The 15,784-nt window shown below is 38.1% G+C and overlaps 2 protein-coding genes across 10 annotated transcripts; both read right to left on the reverse strand.

Annotated features, from left to right (window-relative positions):
• Nucleotides 1-474: 474 nt before the first annotated feature.
• LOC103982226 (probable UDP-arabinose 4-epimerase 1) lies at nt 475-7,423 on the reverse strand. Of its 9 annotated transcripts, none has more exons than XM_009399088.3 (11): nt 7,065-7,423; nt 6,290-6,455; nt 5,827-5,951; nt 3,290-3,403; nt 3,060-3,167; nt 2,874-2,965; nt 1,954-2,095; nt 1,649-1,743; nt 1,419-1,548; nt 1,150-1,294; nt 475-984 (listed from the first exon to the last, which is right to left on the reverse strand). In XM_009399088.3, the coding sequence occupies exons 2-11, from the start codon at nt 6,345-6,347 to the stop codon at nt 743-745; spliced, it is 1,251 nt and encodes a 416-aa protein (XP_009397363.2). In that variant the 5' UTR covers nt 6,348-6,455; nt 7,065-7,423; the 3' UTR covers nt 475-742. The 9 variants fall into 9 exon arrangements, with proteins under 9 accessions (XP_009397363.2, XP_009397360.2, XP_009397362.2 ...); XM_009399085.3 differs by having other exon boundaries at nt 6,290-6,462; XM_009399087.3 differs by having other exon boundaries at nt 7,050-7,423.
• An 842-nt stretch (nt 7,424-8,265) lies between these two features.
• On the reverse strand, nt 8,266-15,499 carry LOC103982225 (protein PAT1 homolog 1). The gene is made up of 5 exons (XM_009399080.3): nt 15,051-15,499; nt 14,172-14,362; nt 13,460-13,516; nt 11,903-11,972; nt 8,266-10,951 (listed from the first exon to the last, which is right to left on the reverse strand). Exons 1-5 carry the CDS (start codon nt 15,142-15,144, stop codon nt 8,808-8,810), a joined length of 2,556 nt encoding a protein of 851 aa, XP_009397355.2. The 5' UTR covers nt 15,145-15,499; the 3' UTR covers nt 8,266-8,807.
• Between the last annotated feature and the right edge of the window lie 285 nt (nt 15,500-15,784).

Here is a 15,784-nt window from a genome sequence, read left to right on the forward strand (position 1 = left end):
CCTCGAAGTAAGTAAGGTGGAGTTGGAATGGAATTATTTACGTGACATGTCCAAGTCGAGCACAGGTTGTCATTGCAGATAGAACAATGGTGAGCTGTGATGTCAGTTCCCAATCTCACATGAAAAATGAGAGAATCATGTAAAGGCACTGTCTCTGATTGCTGGTCTTCGAGTGAGAATTGCCAACTCACTTGCATAAATTGAAAGGACAGAAAACATTATATACAAACTCAAAGAGACATTGCATAAATTGGTATATCCAATCAAAGAACAATGTGTGCATTTAGGACAATACAAACACACATCCAACCCTGGGAATCAGCAACGAGGGCCAAATTTTTTCTGCCAATTTTATCTGCAACATTTGGTTGATGTGTCGGTGTGGTTATTTCTCACAACCCAATGAGTATGATTGACAACAACAACATGATTCAAGCTACAAATATGATCTTTCTAGTTACAGGCAAAAGGAAATCAAATAAAGTTCAAAATTTCCAATCCAGAAGTTCCATAAATCCATACAAGTGTAGCTTCTTAGATAGGAATGTACAAAATAAAAACAACAAAGGTCGAGCACTTAGCAATATAAATTGTTCCGACTTTGTGTGTTCGCGAACAACAATGAATTACTATTTCGAACAAGAAAACATACGAGACACCCTGAAATCACCCACATATCAACCAAGAAATAAGCATCAGACAACATAAAACTTATCTGACTACAGATGATAGAAGGCCTATGTCAGTAGGTCACAGCTTTCGGTGGAGCATATCCATTTCGATGTAATTTCTGCCATCTCCATGCAATTTTGAGACTCTCTAAAAGATGCGTGTGTTGTGCTGTCCAATTCAATTCACTATTGATTTTGGAGGGGTCGCTGTAAACTTCAGCGTAGTCGCCTGGTCGGCGGCCGTAGTACTCGACTTTGATGTCAACCCCAGTGGCTTTCTTGCATGCTTCAACAAACTCCTTCACAGATCTTCCTGATTGATGAGAAACCAAAATTAAGGTTAAATGAGTTAAACAATTAGCTATTTCTGCTAAACTATGCTATCAGGCTTCTTGGATTGACAAAAAAAATAAGACTATCAGAGAAAAGGGAGGTTCCGAATCAGTGATGAAAGAATAATCGACAAAAAATTATTGACCTTTTCCTGTGCCGACATTGTATATGCCAACCTTGTCTGGTTCTGCCTTGTTAAGAGCTTTTACATGGGCATCAACCAAATCGGTAACATCAATATAGTCCCTTACGCACGTTCCATCAGGGGTTATATAGTCGTTTCCCTTGACCTACAAGAAGATTGATATATCATAATGATTTAAAATCATAATGCTATTCCTTGCCACTCAAATCGATTTTGCAGTAGTAATTTAGTTGCACAACATGTATGACTTACAAGACATCAAAGCTTACCTTCAGACCTGGAATAATTCCCAGAGCTGCATCAAAGCATGCACCAGATATACGCCCGTGCTCACGCAGTTCAGGTCTGGGAGACTCTCCTAACCTTCCCTCAGGATCAGATCCAATAACATTGAAATATCTGTAAATAGGAAATTGGAGTTCCATCATGTGTTTGATTGAAGAGTAGACTCCTGTCCATAAGCACCAAACAGTTTCACTATAGAACAGGCGCAACAGACCTTAAAATCATGACAGCCATGCTTGATCTCTTGGAGAAATCCAAAATAATTTCCTCTGCCATTTTCTTTGCCTTCCCATATGGGTTAATAGGTACCTGTTCATATACCAAAAAGTTATTTAATCAACACAAACAGCTTCCTTCTTTCTTTCTCTTTTTCTTTGTTAAATATAGTCCAGAGATGCTACAGCAACATTTAGCCAACCATTTAGAAGATAAAGCAACTAAGATTGCATTTTATATGAGTTTCAATTGTGGAACGAAGAAAGAAAACATATCACAAGGCCGCTGAAACACTTCACGTACCTGAGGAGTTAATTCTGTAATAGGCATTTTCTTAGGCTCTCCATAAGTTGCACATGTGCTGGAGTAAATGAGGGTCTTAACACCATGCGCTGCCATCGCCTCTAAGAGAACTAATGTATTTGAAGTAATATTGTGATAGTACCTGTGTGACATGGAACATATGCCACATGATAAACAGTATCATGAAAACTTCTCCTTGGAATGGATTCAAAACATAATAATGTATATCACAATATCAGCTCATGATTATAAATAAATTGAAATGATGGGCCCTCTGAGCTCAACAAGCTGATATATAGTGACAATTGCCGAGCAAAACAATGATTACTTTATTTTGAAGATAGGGATACACAAAACATTTTAACATACTGCAACCAAGTAAAGGCTCAAGGACTTCTAACCAGTAAACAATAAGTGTACCTTTGAGAGGTGACCTTCAACAAAAAATAATAGTTAAAGGAATATATTTCTTTTGTAACAAACAGTAAAAGATTATAGGGAAAAATCTCCTATCAACTATAAAATCTATAAATAGATCTAAAATATTAAGCATCTCTAATCATTGATCAAATATTTAAAACAATGAAATTAACCACATTTATAGAAACCTTGACATTATTAGCTCACTCTAATATTAAAGCCGTTTTAAAGTTTAGATGCAGGTGAATTTATTCATACTTTCTATTTGAAAATTTGTCCAACTGAAACCACCAATCCTTTACACATCAGTCAAACACCAAACATCAACATTTTAGGAGACCCAGCTAAGCAAAATTGATATTGACAAAGACTGCAGGCTCCATAATAAAGTACAAAAAGATGACAACAGTGTACCAATTGGTCCAAGAAACGTCTACAAATTATCATGAGTAAGACTCAGACATAAACAACTGATCTCTAAGAGTACAAGGGAAGCAGACCTTAGAGGATCTAGGGTACTCTCGCCCACATAAGCAACAGCAGCAAAGTGCATAACCGCATCAAATGCATTTTTTGCAAATATTTGATTAACCTGAAAGTTGGTTAAGGAACATAACTTTGCAAACCAGTGGATAACCATAAATGGATAAACTGCTTCTATGACTAGAAGCACATAACTAGGATACAGTCCTTGCATCTCCTAAATCGGCATATATAAATTGAAGTCTTCCGGGCTCAGGAAACTGCTCCTGAAGGACCTTTATGGCTCCAATATTTCCTCTGGAAAGATTATCCTGTTTATAAAACAAGTGAGAAACCCTAAATAAAAAAAAACGAAAAAAAAAAATGGCATTCATATATCAATGACCAAGACTAAGAGAACATAAGTTTAAATACACAGGAATCAAAATATTACCACTATAGTTACTCGATAAGAGTCCTTCAACAGCCGAAGTGCAGCATGTGAGCCTATATAACCAGCACCTCCTGTTACTAAAACATGAGTCACTCCACGTTCATGAATGGAGAACTGAGAAGAAAGCAAACCAAATCACGGTAATGTGAGGAAACAGAAATGAGACTTCTTTCAGTATCTATAAAATTACAAATTATGCTCATACTACTCATACTTGATTAAACAGTATCCAAGATTGTGGGCCAGCAATGGACAAAAAAGAGAGAATACTTTTTTCTCTTTACACAGGATACCAAATATTTTCAAGATAAAGTATACATAAACGAGTTCTAAGCAGAAAAACTCAGGTAAATTTTTATAAGTCATGATATAGAAACTGTTGCATGTTGCATTTTATCTTGCAACTTCAACTTATAACAAAAAACTGTGATGATAGTGAAACTAGAAAGGGTGAATCAAGTTAATGATTGAGTCATAAACAACGATGCAAACAATTTTGAAGACATAACATTGAAGATTGATCAATAACTGAATGCACAAAACACATAGCTGATACAGAATATAACATTCACAACTAACAGATACATGAGCAAACAGGAGACACACTATCCGGTTAGAAGAATGCAGCAAAGCAAGAGAGATTTTTTGCATATCCCGATCAAATACAAGACAAGATACTCATTTAGTGTCTTTGTGTTAACTCAGAATCTATGATGGAGTTGGAGACTGATCTTATGCTTATGATTCCATAAACAAAGACTAAATGACCAAACTAAGATATGCTTTCATAGACTTATATAAGGGTTACGTATACAAAAGAGTAGAGCATTTCAACCATTAGAATTCCCTTTTTTAGGCTTCCAAGACAGAATAAGTCATACTATGAAACTTTGGAAAAGATTTATCGAAAGTAGAATAAGGCATGAAACAAATATCTCTGAAAATCAATTTGGTTTTATGCCTGCAAGATCAACTATATAATTTTTTTTTATTTATTAAGACAATTAATGAAAAAGTATAGGGAGAAAAAAAAGTTTTGCATATAGTTTTTATTGACTCAAAGAAAGCCTATAATAAAGTTCCTAGAGATTTATTACGGTGGGTTTTAGAAAAAAAAAAAAAAGTGCATCCACTAATTATATGGATGTTATTAAAGATATATATGATAATATAGTTACTAGTGTTAGAACAATAAAGAGTGTGTCTAGTGAGTTTTCTATTAGCATAGGATTACACCAACGATCCGCATTAAGTCCCTACATTTTTCATATTACTAATGGATGAACTTACTAATTACTTACATGATAAATCACCCCGGAGTATGTTATTTGCTGATGATATTGTCCTGGTTGATAAGAGCCTAAGTGAAATTAATTATAAAATTGAGGAAAGCAAGTATTAGAAACTCAAGGTCTTTAATTAAGTATGACTAAAACTGAATATATACAATACAATTTTAGTGATTTTAGAAATAGACAAAAGAATACAGTTAAATTAGATGAGCAAGAAGTCTCTTTAAATAAGAGTTTTAGATATGTTGGATCAATTATTTAACAAGATAGAGAGCTCGATAAAGATATTATTCATAAAGTAAAAACATAATGATTAAAATGGCGAGGGGCGTTAAGAATCTTGTGTGATCATCAAATACCTTTGAGATTAAAAGAAATATTTTATAAGATAGTTGTGAGACCAACAACGTTTTATGGATCTAAGTGTTGGGTAGTTAAGAAAAAACATATACAAAAAGTTTATGTTGCCAAAATGAGAATATTAACACAAATGTGTGGAGCTACTGGGAAAGATAGAAAAAGATGTAGTCTTATTCGTGAGAAATAAGATATCATTTCGATAGAGGATAAGAGAAAGAGAGAATCGTTTATGATGGTATGGGCATATGTTGAAGAGACCTCCGAATGCGGTAGTCAAACGAAATGAAATAATTAATGTTAGTGGTACAATAAGAGGTAAATGAAGACCCTAAAAAACCTTTAAAAAACTATAAATAATGATCTAAGTATTCTAAACTTAACTAAACATATGACTTTTTACATATCTCAAAGACGGCAAAAGATATATGTAGCCAACCCCAAATAGTTGGGACTTATGGCTTTGCAGTTGTTGCTATTGTTGTAGGTTTCTAAGACAGGAGGCTAATGATTGTAGAAATCTTTTTGTACAGTGGTTATCATCATTTCTATGTGCTCTCAGTCTAAGCATACCCTCTTCAACCATCATTACCCACGTTCTTAGGCCTTTTGCCTATACCACATAAAGCTACTATGTTCAACAATATCTCTTTTGGACTTTTCCTTCTTATTCATCTCTTGTGCTCCATGTCCATAGATATGAATCTATTGTAACCCCTTGATCATGGAACAAACAACACAATTGGCGCAAAGTGTCTTAATAAAAAAAATCTAGTCACTCGTAAAGGTAACTCAGTTTTGCTTCAATGCTAGCTGCAGCCAATCAATATGAGCTTGTTAAACCAAAGGATGCCAATTCAAACATAAAGAACACATTTAAAAACTTACCATGTTAGGTTCATGGTGACAGGGTGTTTGCGTGATCACGATTATGCACATGGTAGTGATAATAGTAGCCATAAAAACTTTATTGAGAACATGAGACTTCTGCTTTGTATCTGAATAATCCATTTCTGAGAGAAGATGGAAAAGGGTTAGAGCTGATACATACAAGCATCTTCCTATTTGATGCATGCATGTGTAATAACAATCCAAAATATATTCATCTGCATTTGTTCAGAAACTGAATCTCAAACATGATGTATATGACCTAAATTGACCGATTTCCATATGAGTAAATTTTAGAGACACTTTTATTGGTGACTAATCTGTAGACGAACAAATTGCTCCAGTAAGGAAGAAAAGCAGCAGTATAAATGTGATCCTAAACTTGAGCCAATTTATCAACCATCACAATAAGTTATTCCACAAAACTATATAGCCTTCACTTTCAGGAACATCCGAGACAGACCTGAAAAGGACCAGGATCTACCAGCCCTGGGCTGAGCTCTTCTGTTGTTTGACAGCATCTTAGAAAAGCCGCTCGAACGAAGAGGAGAGATCTGAAAGCTTTTGTCTTGCAAAACTAATCAACCCTGCTTAACCTATCAAGCCCAGCATCTGCCATCAGAAGCTTCCTGTTCACTAGACGTTAGCGCACATTAACTCAAATCAATCAAAACTAAAACCTACAAAAAAGACATCAGAGTGCTACGATCGAAGTTGTATAAAATGTCACGATTAGCATTAATCAATGTTAGGAAACCCTAAAATAGAACGGAGCAACTCAAATAATTCACATCGTAGACGTCTTAGAGAATGAAAGCGATCTAGAAGCCCGATTCAACCACATCTGACAAAATAGAGTGATCTAATGCCAAAAGAAGAAATCGAAACTAGAGACAAAATGTCACCTTTAATCGGTGAAAAAATTGCTGGAGTAAGAAAAGAATGGGGACAAACCCCAAAATAGCAGAACAGAGCTCCCGAACCCACAGATTTCGAACACCAAGGAACGCTACCAAAGCAAAACATCGACTTTTTACCACTGTGGTGCCGGCACCATGAATCGCCTTCAATTCCAGCCAAAAACACCCGAAATTTCCGAAGAAAACCTCAGCAAACGAGTCTTAAGAAGGCGAAACCCACCTGGGATCAAGGGAAGAACAGACGAACGAGGAAGAGAGCAGCGAGGGAATAGCGAGGAGAAAGATGGGGAAAAGGCATCGAACCGAGGTTTGGCTCACATGTTCTTGAACTCGTCTAGGAATCAACACAGTCTTCTGCTTTCTTTTTGATCTTTTACAGTTCACTCGTCAGCGAGTGAAACATTCTCTTCGTTTCCTTTCGGTAATAATCTGTTGGAATTACCGACGACGGAGGACTCGATGCTTGTGGCTTTTGCATGGAAGGAGGACAAGAAGCAGCAACAATTGATGGTGGCCAACACCAACAGCTCGTGCATTTCATGAATGCACACAACCAAGTGTTTTCGAAGAAATGAAAGTCGAATCCATTTGCCATCGTTTCATCGATTAATTATGTAAACAAACATAATAAAACCTATGTATTGGAAAAATGGATTTCCAGTACGGACTCGAATAAACTCTCTCGAGAAGAATCACATCCATCTGAAAATATCAGAATGTCTTGGGCTCGCGGTTGGCCAGCCCTTTGTCCGCATAAGAGACACACACAGCTCTATCTGTCCGTGCAAAGAAGGAATCATACGAATGACTTGACATATAATAATATATTTCGAAACCCGAAAGAAATTTCACGTGATGTGTTACGAGTTAGGTGCGTAATAAGTCTTCCCATCACGGCGATACAACCACTCTTTTGGCCTCTCATAGACGACGGCTGCAAAAACTAGTAGTACGACGACCTTCCACCGGATGACGCCGCCCCGTGGCATGGCTTACGGTGATGGATCGATCATGCTACGATGGAAGGAACATACGTTCCACCGACAGTAGTTGTCGAGACGATAAAGGTAGTGCAACGTCGTACAAGAAGAAAAACGTGATGTTTTGATGCAAATGCACCGACGACGGTCGGTGGACGCAAATACTATGAGACGATGCTGCCAGTGGATGAATCAATGGTCGAACGGCAATGCAACAACAAACACACACCCACCCACCCGACAAGCATATAACTAATGGATTAACACAGATAACTCTGACCAAAATCCGAGAAAGAATTACACCTGGATATATAAGATTGAGAAATCAGATGAAAAAGATGATGACTACCCTCGTTGCAACTATGCTAAATCTGGGCAGCAGCGGAAGAATCCTCAGATGGAAGCACCACTACAAATGAAAGGATATAGGTTACATAATGAAAATGATTCGACAAAGACATGCCACCAAGTCCCACAAAGTATACAAACTTTCATTGTAGCATAGTGAAAATAAGAACATGCCACTTTGCACACTAAAATAAAAGGTTGAATTTGAGCATCCACATTAAAATTTGAAGTCTGAATCACAACCAAACAGGGGTGAATGCAGAACAGAAACAGTGTGATGACTTTGCCGATTACAAGTGCACGTCATAATCACTCATCCTGGCTAGGATATGCCCCCTGACTAACCAATGCCTAAAAAGGGATTTTGCAAGAACAACATAAACCCTTCACTTAAAGAGAGTAAGTGCGCTAGTGACAGAAACTGCATATCTTTTGTCCGAGATGTGTTCGTGTGGAGTTCAAGTACAGGGCACTAATATTAATTCCAGGCACAACTCCTGACTGATTTCGAAGCATATGTACAAGCAGGCAGTATTACATTCCAATACACGGGCTAACACAACAACATAAAAAGAAAAGAAGCTATAATCTTACCATAATCCTACAAATCCCATGCTGCATCGTCTCGATATGCTACGAACAGGGCTCGGTTAATTGAAGAGCCACATATGTGAGAAAAGAAAACCATTCTAGCACACAATAAAAAGCCATCTAACTAACCCCTCCAGGTGCATCAACCAGGAACTGATTCAGAAGTTGCAGGACCACTGCTACTACCATGTGCGCGAAAACCAGTAATAGGCATCGACGTCTGAGCAAAATCAAGTAACACCTCACGCTGGTGCTCATTTGTATGAGGAAGGCTCGCTCGTAACAGATCAATAGGCATCTCCCTGCTTATAGCTCTGGATGCATCACATCCAATAACTGTATCGTTTGGTGCCTGAATAAGTAACATTTGCAGAATACTGTCATATTTACTCCAGCAATATTTAGTAAGGAGCCCAAAGAAAGCATCAAAGGATGCCTGCCACAGACTTCGGTTAGAGATGCTGCAACTGTTTGCAGAATGGGGGTCTGTCAGAAGATTGGTTGCCTGGTCAAGAACGGATATTATGAGGATGGTGGCTCCATCACCAGCTGAACTTCCAACTGAACGAAGGGGTGGTTGTTCAGGTGAACAGACCACAGCAGCAAGGCAAGCACTGAGGGCACTTAATTCCATATTGCACACACATAGAGAAACAGCTTTCACGAGATTGGCTAACGTTTCTGCCGCACTGGAATCAGAAGGTAAACCACCAAACAGAAACCTCAGGTGTCGGAAAATAGCCATGCAGACCACTCGTGCAAGATCACTTCCAGATTTGAGAAGTCGAAGATAGCGCGATAGGAGCTTGCGACCCTTGGCAAGAGAGACTATACGAAGGAAAACAATGTCATCTTTTGGGCCAAGCCCAACTGAATGACCAGCCTTACTGGGGGCAAGTGGATCAACAAGATTAAGTGATGCCGCAAGCCCTTCCAAGAAAATCTGTCTTCTCCTCCTCAGCTGCAATCCACCATCTTGTGGCGGGTTGAACTGCAAAAGCCGATCAATATCATCTACACCGAGAAGAAGGCAGATAGCATCTTCAATGGTGATTCTAGCTGCCAACATCGGCTCGCACTCAAGTGGCTTCATGGAAGACTTCTGTTCATGGATGCCATCACCCAATGAGGATGATATATCAACTTCAACAAGAGGGCGAGGTCTACGAATCGAAGAGAGTATAACTCTACCCAGTGCATCAATCTGAACATGTGTGTGTGATATATTACCACCACGTGACCGAGAAGGCGGATCTTTTGTACCTGTTGGGCAGAAATTGTGCTTCAGCCTTGCAGATGATTTTTTTGCAAGACAAGCCTGGTGGTAATAGTCATCAATGTAAGGATCACTTGTGTGACTTGAGGCGTTCTGCATTCTCAAGATGTTTTCTATCTCTTCAGGTGACATGTACCTTGATCTAATCTGTGGCCATTTATTGTCAGTTCTCACGTTGCCAGTATCAGATGACTGGCGAGAAAATCTCATATTCTGTTTTCCTCTTTGTGATGCTTTGGATCTATGGTCTCTCATATCAGACATGGGAAAAGCCAGATCAAACTTGTTCCTTAACTGTGGAGGGGAACCATGGGGGTTGAATTTAGTCTGCAAGTGGGAGAAATGGGGAAGAGATGGCTGGACCTGTTGCATTCTCTGTAGTTGGTGCTGCGATAATATTTGTGAAGTTCTCAAGTTGCTTGGTAGAGATAATTGTTGCTGTAGCAAGTTAGGCAACAAACTGTCACTCGATAATAGGCTAGATTGGTTCAGTAAATTGTTCATTGACCGGCTACTTATTGCAGGGCCAGGAGGAATAATCTGGGATATGTCTGCACCATAGTGAAATCCATGAGTTAACCCTCCCAATTGTTGCTGAGAATCAGAATAAGGGGTGAGACTTGGGCCAGGCAGTTGGAGCCCAGCAGCAAGAGAAGGAATGCTCAAGTGCCGTGTTAGGTTTGTCAACGGCAGAGATCCTCCACTGGATAGAGAGTAGGAAGTGAAAAATGGATCAGGTATGAGAATTGATTCTTGGGTATATTGCTGCTGCTGTCGCTGCTGCTGCTGCTGCTGCTGTTGTTGCTGCTGCTGCTGCTGTTGTTGCTGCTGCTGCTGCTGAGGGTATGAAGATGTTCTGTACAGTGGTTTGGATTCTGAAAGCTGACTATAAGAGGGACGCGGCTGTGACCACCATCTTTTACCTTCCTGAATGTTTTCAGCATCTAATATTCGCTGATCAATCCAGTTTGAGTAGTCTCCCTCCAGTGTCCAGTCAGCAGTTGAAGAACCTGAAACAAAAAGGAGACTAGTCCCTGATCACATCATGTGCCAGAAAGAAACACAGAACAAAAACATTTTTTCCTAACCAAAGAAGAAAGAGCTAACAAATCTAGTTATAGATGTTCATGAGCACCCCGAGACATGTGACAAAAGACTACACGAGGAAACACCATGGAAACTCAAGAAATTGCAAAACAGGAAAAGTTAAAAAAAAAACATGACACTAAAGATGCTTTAAATATCAGCTATCCAAATACAAAAAAACCTTATGATGATTGAAACATGGAAAACAATGATCTTTATTTAGTTTTACCAGTAAAAAGAAAAATGTCCAACTTTTCTCATATAATACCTTTTTGCCAACGATGGTTGTAGTTACTGTAGAATCTAGAATTGGTGGACTTTGTATTCTTGCTAAGTAACGTGACCCTAGCCAAGTCTGGTTTAGGATCTGATGTGGAGTTTCAAATCTCGTCGGTTGGTATCTGATCGCAGCAGGATTGTATATCGAATAGGTTAGGATAAGTAACTCAACCCTAGCCAAGTCTGATTTGGGATCCGATGCGAAGTTTCAGATAGAGATTCTCTTCTAACCAGGATTTATCAGAAAGAATAGACATAGAACACATTTTAGCAAGTCTTTAGAACAAATGTACATATATTAAAGCCATATAACCAAAGAAATCCACAATCAGTAAGAATGTCTGTTCAGAAAAGGATAGCCATGAAAAAGACATTTGCATGACATCCATAGCAATTGATTTTTAAAAAATCATTATTCACTTGTAAAAAGAAATTGACTATCATCATTCTTACTGATAAAAGGATATATGCTTATATACCAATACAAGCCATTATAAAATTCAGAACAGCTTCAAAATTCATCCATGGATATGTTAATGGAAGATATCCAAAACCCATGCTGAATAGAATAAAGATGGTAAAACAAAATTACTCACTTTCTCTAGAAAAAGATCCTCTATCACCAATAACTCCTGCACCTTTTGGGTCATTTACAACTCTGTTCAACTGAAGATAAATACAGAATTCTTAGTCGACAAGTGAACAAATAATAATAATCATTACTAAATTAATAAAAAGATTTATCATGACTCAATGACTAGTATCCAGTACACAGATGCAAAATAACAGGCAAACTAATGGCTGTTCTGGAAAAGTTTAAGTTGAACATCATTGAAATGAGGCATTTTAGACAAAATTTGAATGACATGCACTTCCATTCATTTGCTCTTAAGTCACAAATCTACTAGCTCCTAGAAGAACATGGTGCAACCAAGTTTAGTCCTTTGATAAACTCAAACTGCAGAACGCTCCAGCAGGCTGAATGGCCAAAACAACCAGCACTTTAAACCCAAAGTTATATAAGCTTTTATTAACAAAAAGGAAAGTAATAAAGGTCGCATGCACCTCCAACTATGAAAAATAAGCTGTCCAAATTATTTGTACCTGTTCATACTTGAATTTACTTGAGAGAACAGATGTACCATGAAAAAAAACAACAAAATAAATCATATTCAGGAAATAACAGAAATTTGTTTATAAGCCATAACAATAGAAAATTTGAATATTTAGATAAACATAAAAGCATGAAAGAAATAGCCAAATATCAAATATATTGTGCACAACTGTTTTCCCTAACTACTAACGGACATATATCAGTTGATTATAAACACAAGTGCTGAAAGAATGAATCCTACAGATCTGAACTCCACAGTTAGATTTTAGAGGCATTAGTCCAAAGTTGTCATGATGATGGAGACCATTACGCATAACAGTCTGCATCATTTAGCAAAAATGAATGGATGTTTCTTAAGTATAATTTAAGGTATGAGATAAATGGCCAGGCAAGCCATGCACTTCCAAAAGTTTCTAATGTGCTTAAACATAAGTTTTAGAAAAACTACATCTACAAGACACTTAAACATTGGCCTAGTAATATAACTCTCAAAGAATCCCCACAATTCCTAGTAGACCCGAGCTCCAATCCCACAAAAAGAATCCCCACGATTCCTGACTCACAACTAACTCTATGCAGATTTACACTTCTATTTTTCCGTCCATATTGATTTCAATCTTAATTTGTTTTACTTTACGGACAAATCTTATCAAATAGACTATAGCATAAATAACACATGATTACGGGACTGTGCGATGAGGCTTCTGGACATAAACAAGCTTTGGGCTACAAAGTACAAACAAGTATAAACTTTGACACTATATTAAACTACCGTGTTGAATATAACAAGTTATTTGCATCAGCTCATGCTTATTTCCTAATACTAGCAATTAAATTATTTTAGTTAAAAGCTACAAAACGATATTAGCTTTACTTATTTACAATTATCTCTTTTCCCTTCTTTTACATTTCATTAGTTTTAATAAACTCTATGATAGTACGGCAAACATATAACTCAAATTTCTATTGATCATTCGTGATTTATGCAAATGAAAACAACTATCAGAAAATAGTAGATTATACAAAGGTAAATATTGACCTTTGCAAAAGTGCTCGTGAGGTCATCAATATCAGACAGAGAACCTAATCCTTCAGCCTGCAAATGAAACGAGATACTGACAGGATGAGAATTGTAACCAAGAGAATTTGTATAATATGTCAAAGTAGGTAATATCAGTGCAAGCAATATGATTTAAAAAAAAAGGCACCATGAAGACAAAGCCAACAGAAACTACAGTGCAAGAACTTGCAGTATCATTTACTCAGCAGACGTAGACAATTGAGTCACCAAAGTGCCAAAACATAAGATGATCTTCAGTTATATTTGTTCCATGTCACAAACAGTGAAGCATTTCTGTGCGACCCAAAAGTGTCTTTTCCAAGTTTGTTAAAGACAGACAATTAAGTCATCAAAGTGCCAATACATAAGATGATCATCAGTTATATTTGTTCAATTTTAAAAACAGTGAAGCGATTCTGTGCGACCCAAAAGTGTCTTTTCCAAGTTTGTCAAAGACTTAACAACCATGCACGAATATAGCCCAACTCCAAAGATTCACAAGTTGTACATTCCAAGACACACAACAAGCTTATAGTTGTCCATGAAAAAGAAACTTGACATCCATCCGTAATTACCAAGTACAGATTCACAATCTTCAGAAGAAGAAGCTGATCACTAACGAAACAATATATTGTGTGCCAACATTACATGTAACTTCAAACAACATATAAATGACATCAAGCAAACGTACCTCATAAACGTCTTGTATTCCAGAAGGAAAAAAATCCTCTCTGTCTCCAGGAGGAGAGAAATGATACTCGTCCTTAATCCCACTAAAACCATCATGATCATTGTCATTGTCTTTTAAACCCCCTAACTCAACTTCGTCCATGACCGCCATGCCAAAGAATGCATATTGTGAGGCATCAAGCACGGTATTATCTACAATAAGCAAAATTGCCAACCAGCCAGGTCAAATAACAAATAAAGGAATGCAATCTGATTAGTTTATGTTCGTTCACATCGCAGCAAGTTACAGATAATTAAAAGTAAAAAAAAAAAAGGGAAAAAAGAGGAAGCACTACAACAAAGCCAGATGAGCAAGCAATGGGTGAATTTAGGTGGAATCGAACCACAACTCATGATCAAACTGAATATACAAAAGAAACAACTCCATACTTCTGGTTGGGATTTGCACAAAGCACAGAAGCTGCAAAAGAGCTGTAGCAAATATCGGCATCTATATTCACACAACCACGATACAAATCCAAGACACGTTATTCCTATCATGATTAAAGAGCAGTAATGATGTCGAGGCTTCACACGACACAGAAATACGGCGAAAGTGCATGGTCAAGCTCATCTAAATTGGGAGAAGCGATCTATCACTTCCAAAACCAGAGAAATAAATTACTAGCACCCACCAAATAGGCAAAAATCTATGGAAATGTAAAGAAAAAAGAAAAAGAAAAAAAAACTAAATTCCACGCGGCCTTGTAGGAATACTTGTGCACGATCAAATCAAATGCACGATCCGAACAGCCGAATTCGTCAACACGACGATCGGCCCCGAGAACATCAGGAACCAAAAACCGAGAGCAAGGAGAGCAACCGAGCAAGCAACATTCACCTGCGAAGGCATCGCGGAGTTCCCTGGGATCGTCAGGGGGGCGGTTAGGGTTCCCGGCGGCAGCCCCTCCTTCCCCCTCGAATCCCCCCGTCATCTCGGCCAGCCACTAAACCCTAACTCCCGAGGAGCCGGAACCGGGGAGGATCGAGCGTCAACGCTGAGAGAATAGCCCCTTTGCATCGAATTCTCGGGTTAGGGTTTCCTCCCGAGCTGAGATCTGAGATCGAAGCCGAGGAGTAAAGCCGAAGAGCAAGACAGATGAGAACAGAGGAGGAGGAGGAGGAAGAGCGCGTTTCGATCTATTTATATTATGGGAGGAGAAGCAGCAACAACAGATGAGCAAAAAGGATCAAAATGGAACAAATGTGGAACCAACAAAAGCATCAAAGAAAAGAGAGAGAGAGAGAGAGAGAGAGAGAGAGAGTGGCTTCTCCACTAAGCTTTGTCTCTCTCCCTCTCCCTCTCCCTCTCTCTCTCTTGCTTTTTGTTTGGTGTTCTCTTTTTCTCTCCATATATGAGCATAAAAAATTGGGGGGAGGGGGAGGAGAGAGACGGAGAGAGGAACGTGACATTAATTTAAGATGGCCAACTCACTAGCTTTTTCTACAAGTTAGTGTTGATATCAATGGGGGATTTGGGGGAAGATTGACTTAATTGGGATAAGCTAATTATCTTTTTTTATGCAAAGATACAAAGAATAAGAATTTAATTTAACTCGAGACACCAACATTAAG

Source organism: Musa acuminata, chromosome BXJ2-4 (assembly GCF_036884655.1).
Source record: "Musa acuminata AAA Group cultivar baxijiao chromosome BXJ2-4, Cavendish_Baxijiao_AAA, whole genome shotgun sequence".
Lineage (NCBI taxonomy): Eukaryota > Viridiplantae > Streptophyta > Magnoliopsida > Zingiberales > Musaceae > Musa > Musa acuminata.

Bases quoted from the DNA above. Each gene is read 5' to 3' on its own strand.
- LOC103982225 (XM_009399080.3), bottom strand. From the start codon at position 15,144: ATGACGGGGGGATTCGAGGGGGAAGGAGGGGCTGCCGCCGGGAACCCT. The intron at 14,363-15,050 runs GTGAATGTTGCT...TGCTTATTGTAG, and splicing joins ACTCCGCGATGCCTTCGCAG to ATAATACCGTGCTTGATGCC. The intron at 13,517-14,171 runs GTACGTTTGCTT...TTTCATTTGCAG, and splicing joins GAATACAAGACGTTTATGAG to GCTGAAGGATTAGGTTCTCT.
- LOC103982226 (XM_009399088.3), bottom strand. From the start codon at position 6,347: ATGCTGTCAAACAACAGAAGAGCTCAGCCCAGGGCTGGTAGATCCTGG. The intron at 2,096-2,873 runs GTCTGCTTCCCT...CATGTCACACAG, and splicing joins AGTACCCTAGATCCTCTAAG to GTACTATCACAATATTACTT. The intron at 985-1,149 runs GTCAATAATTTT...CTCATCAATCAG, and splicing joins CAATGTCGGCACAGGAAAAG to GAAGATCTGTGAAGGAGTTT.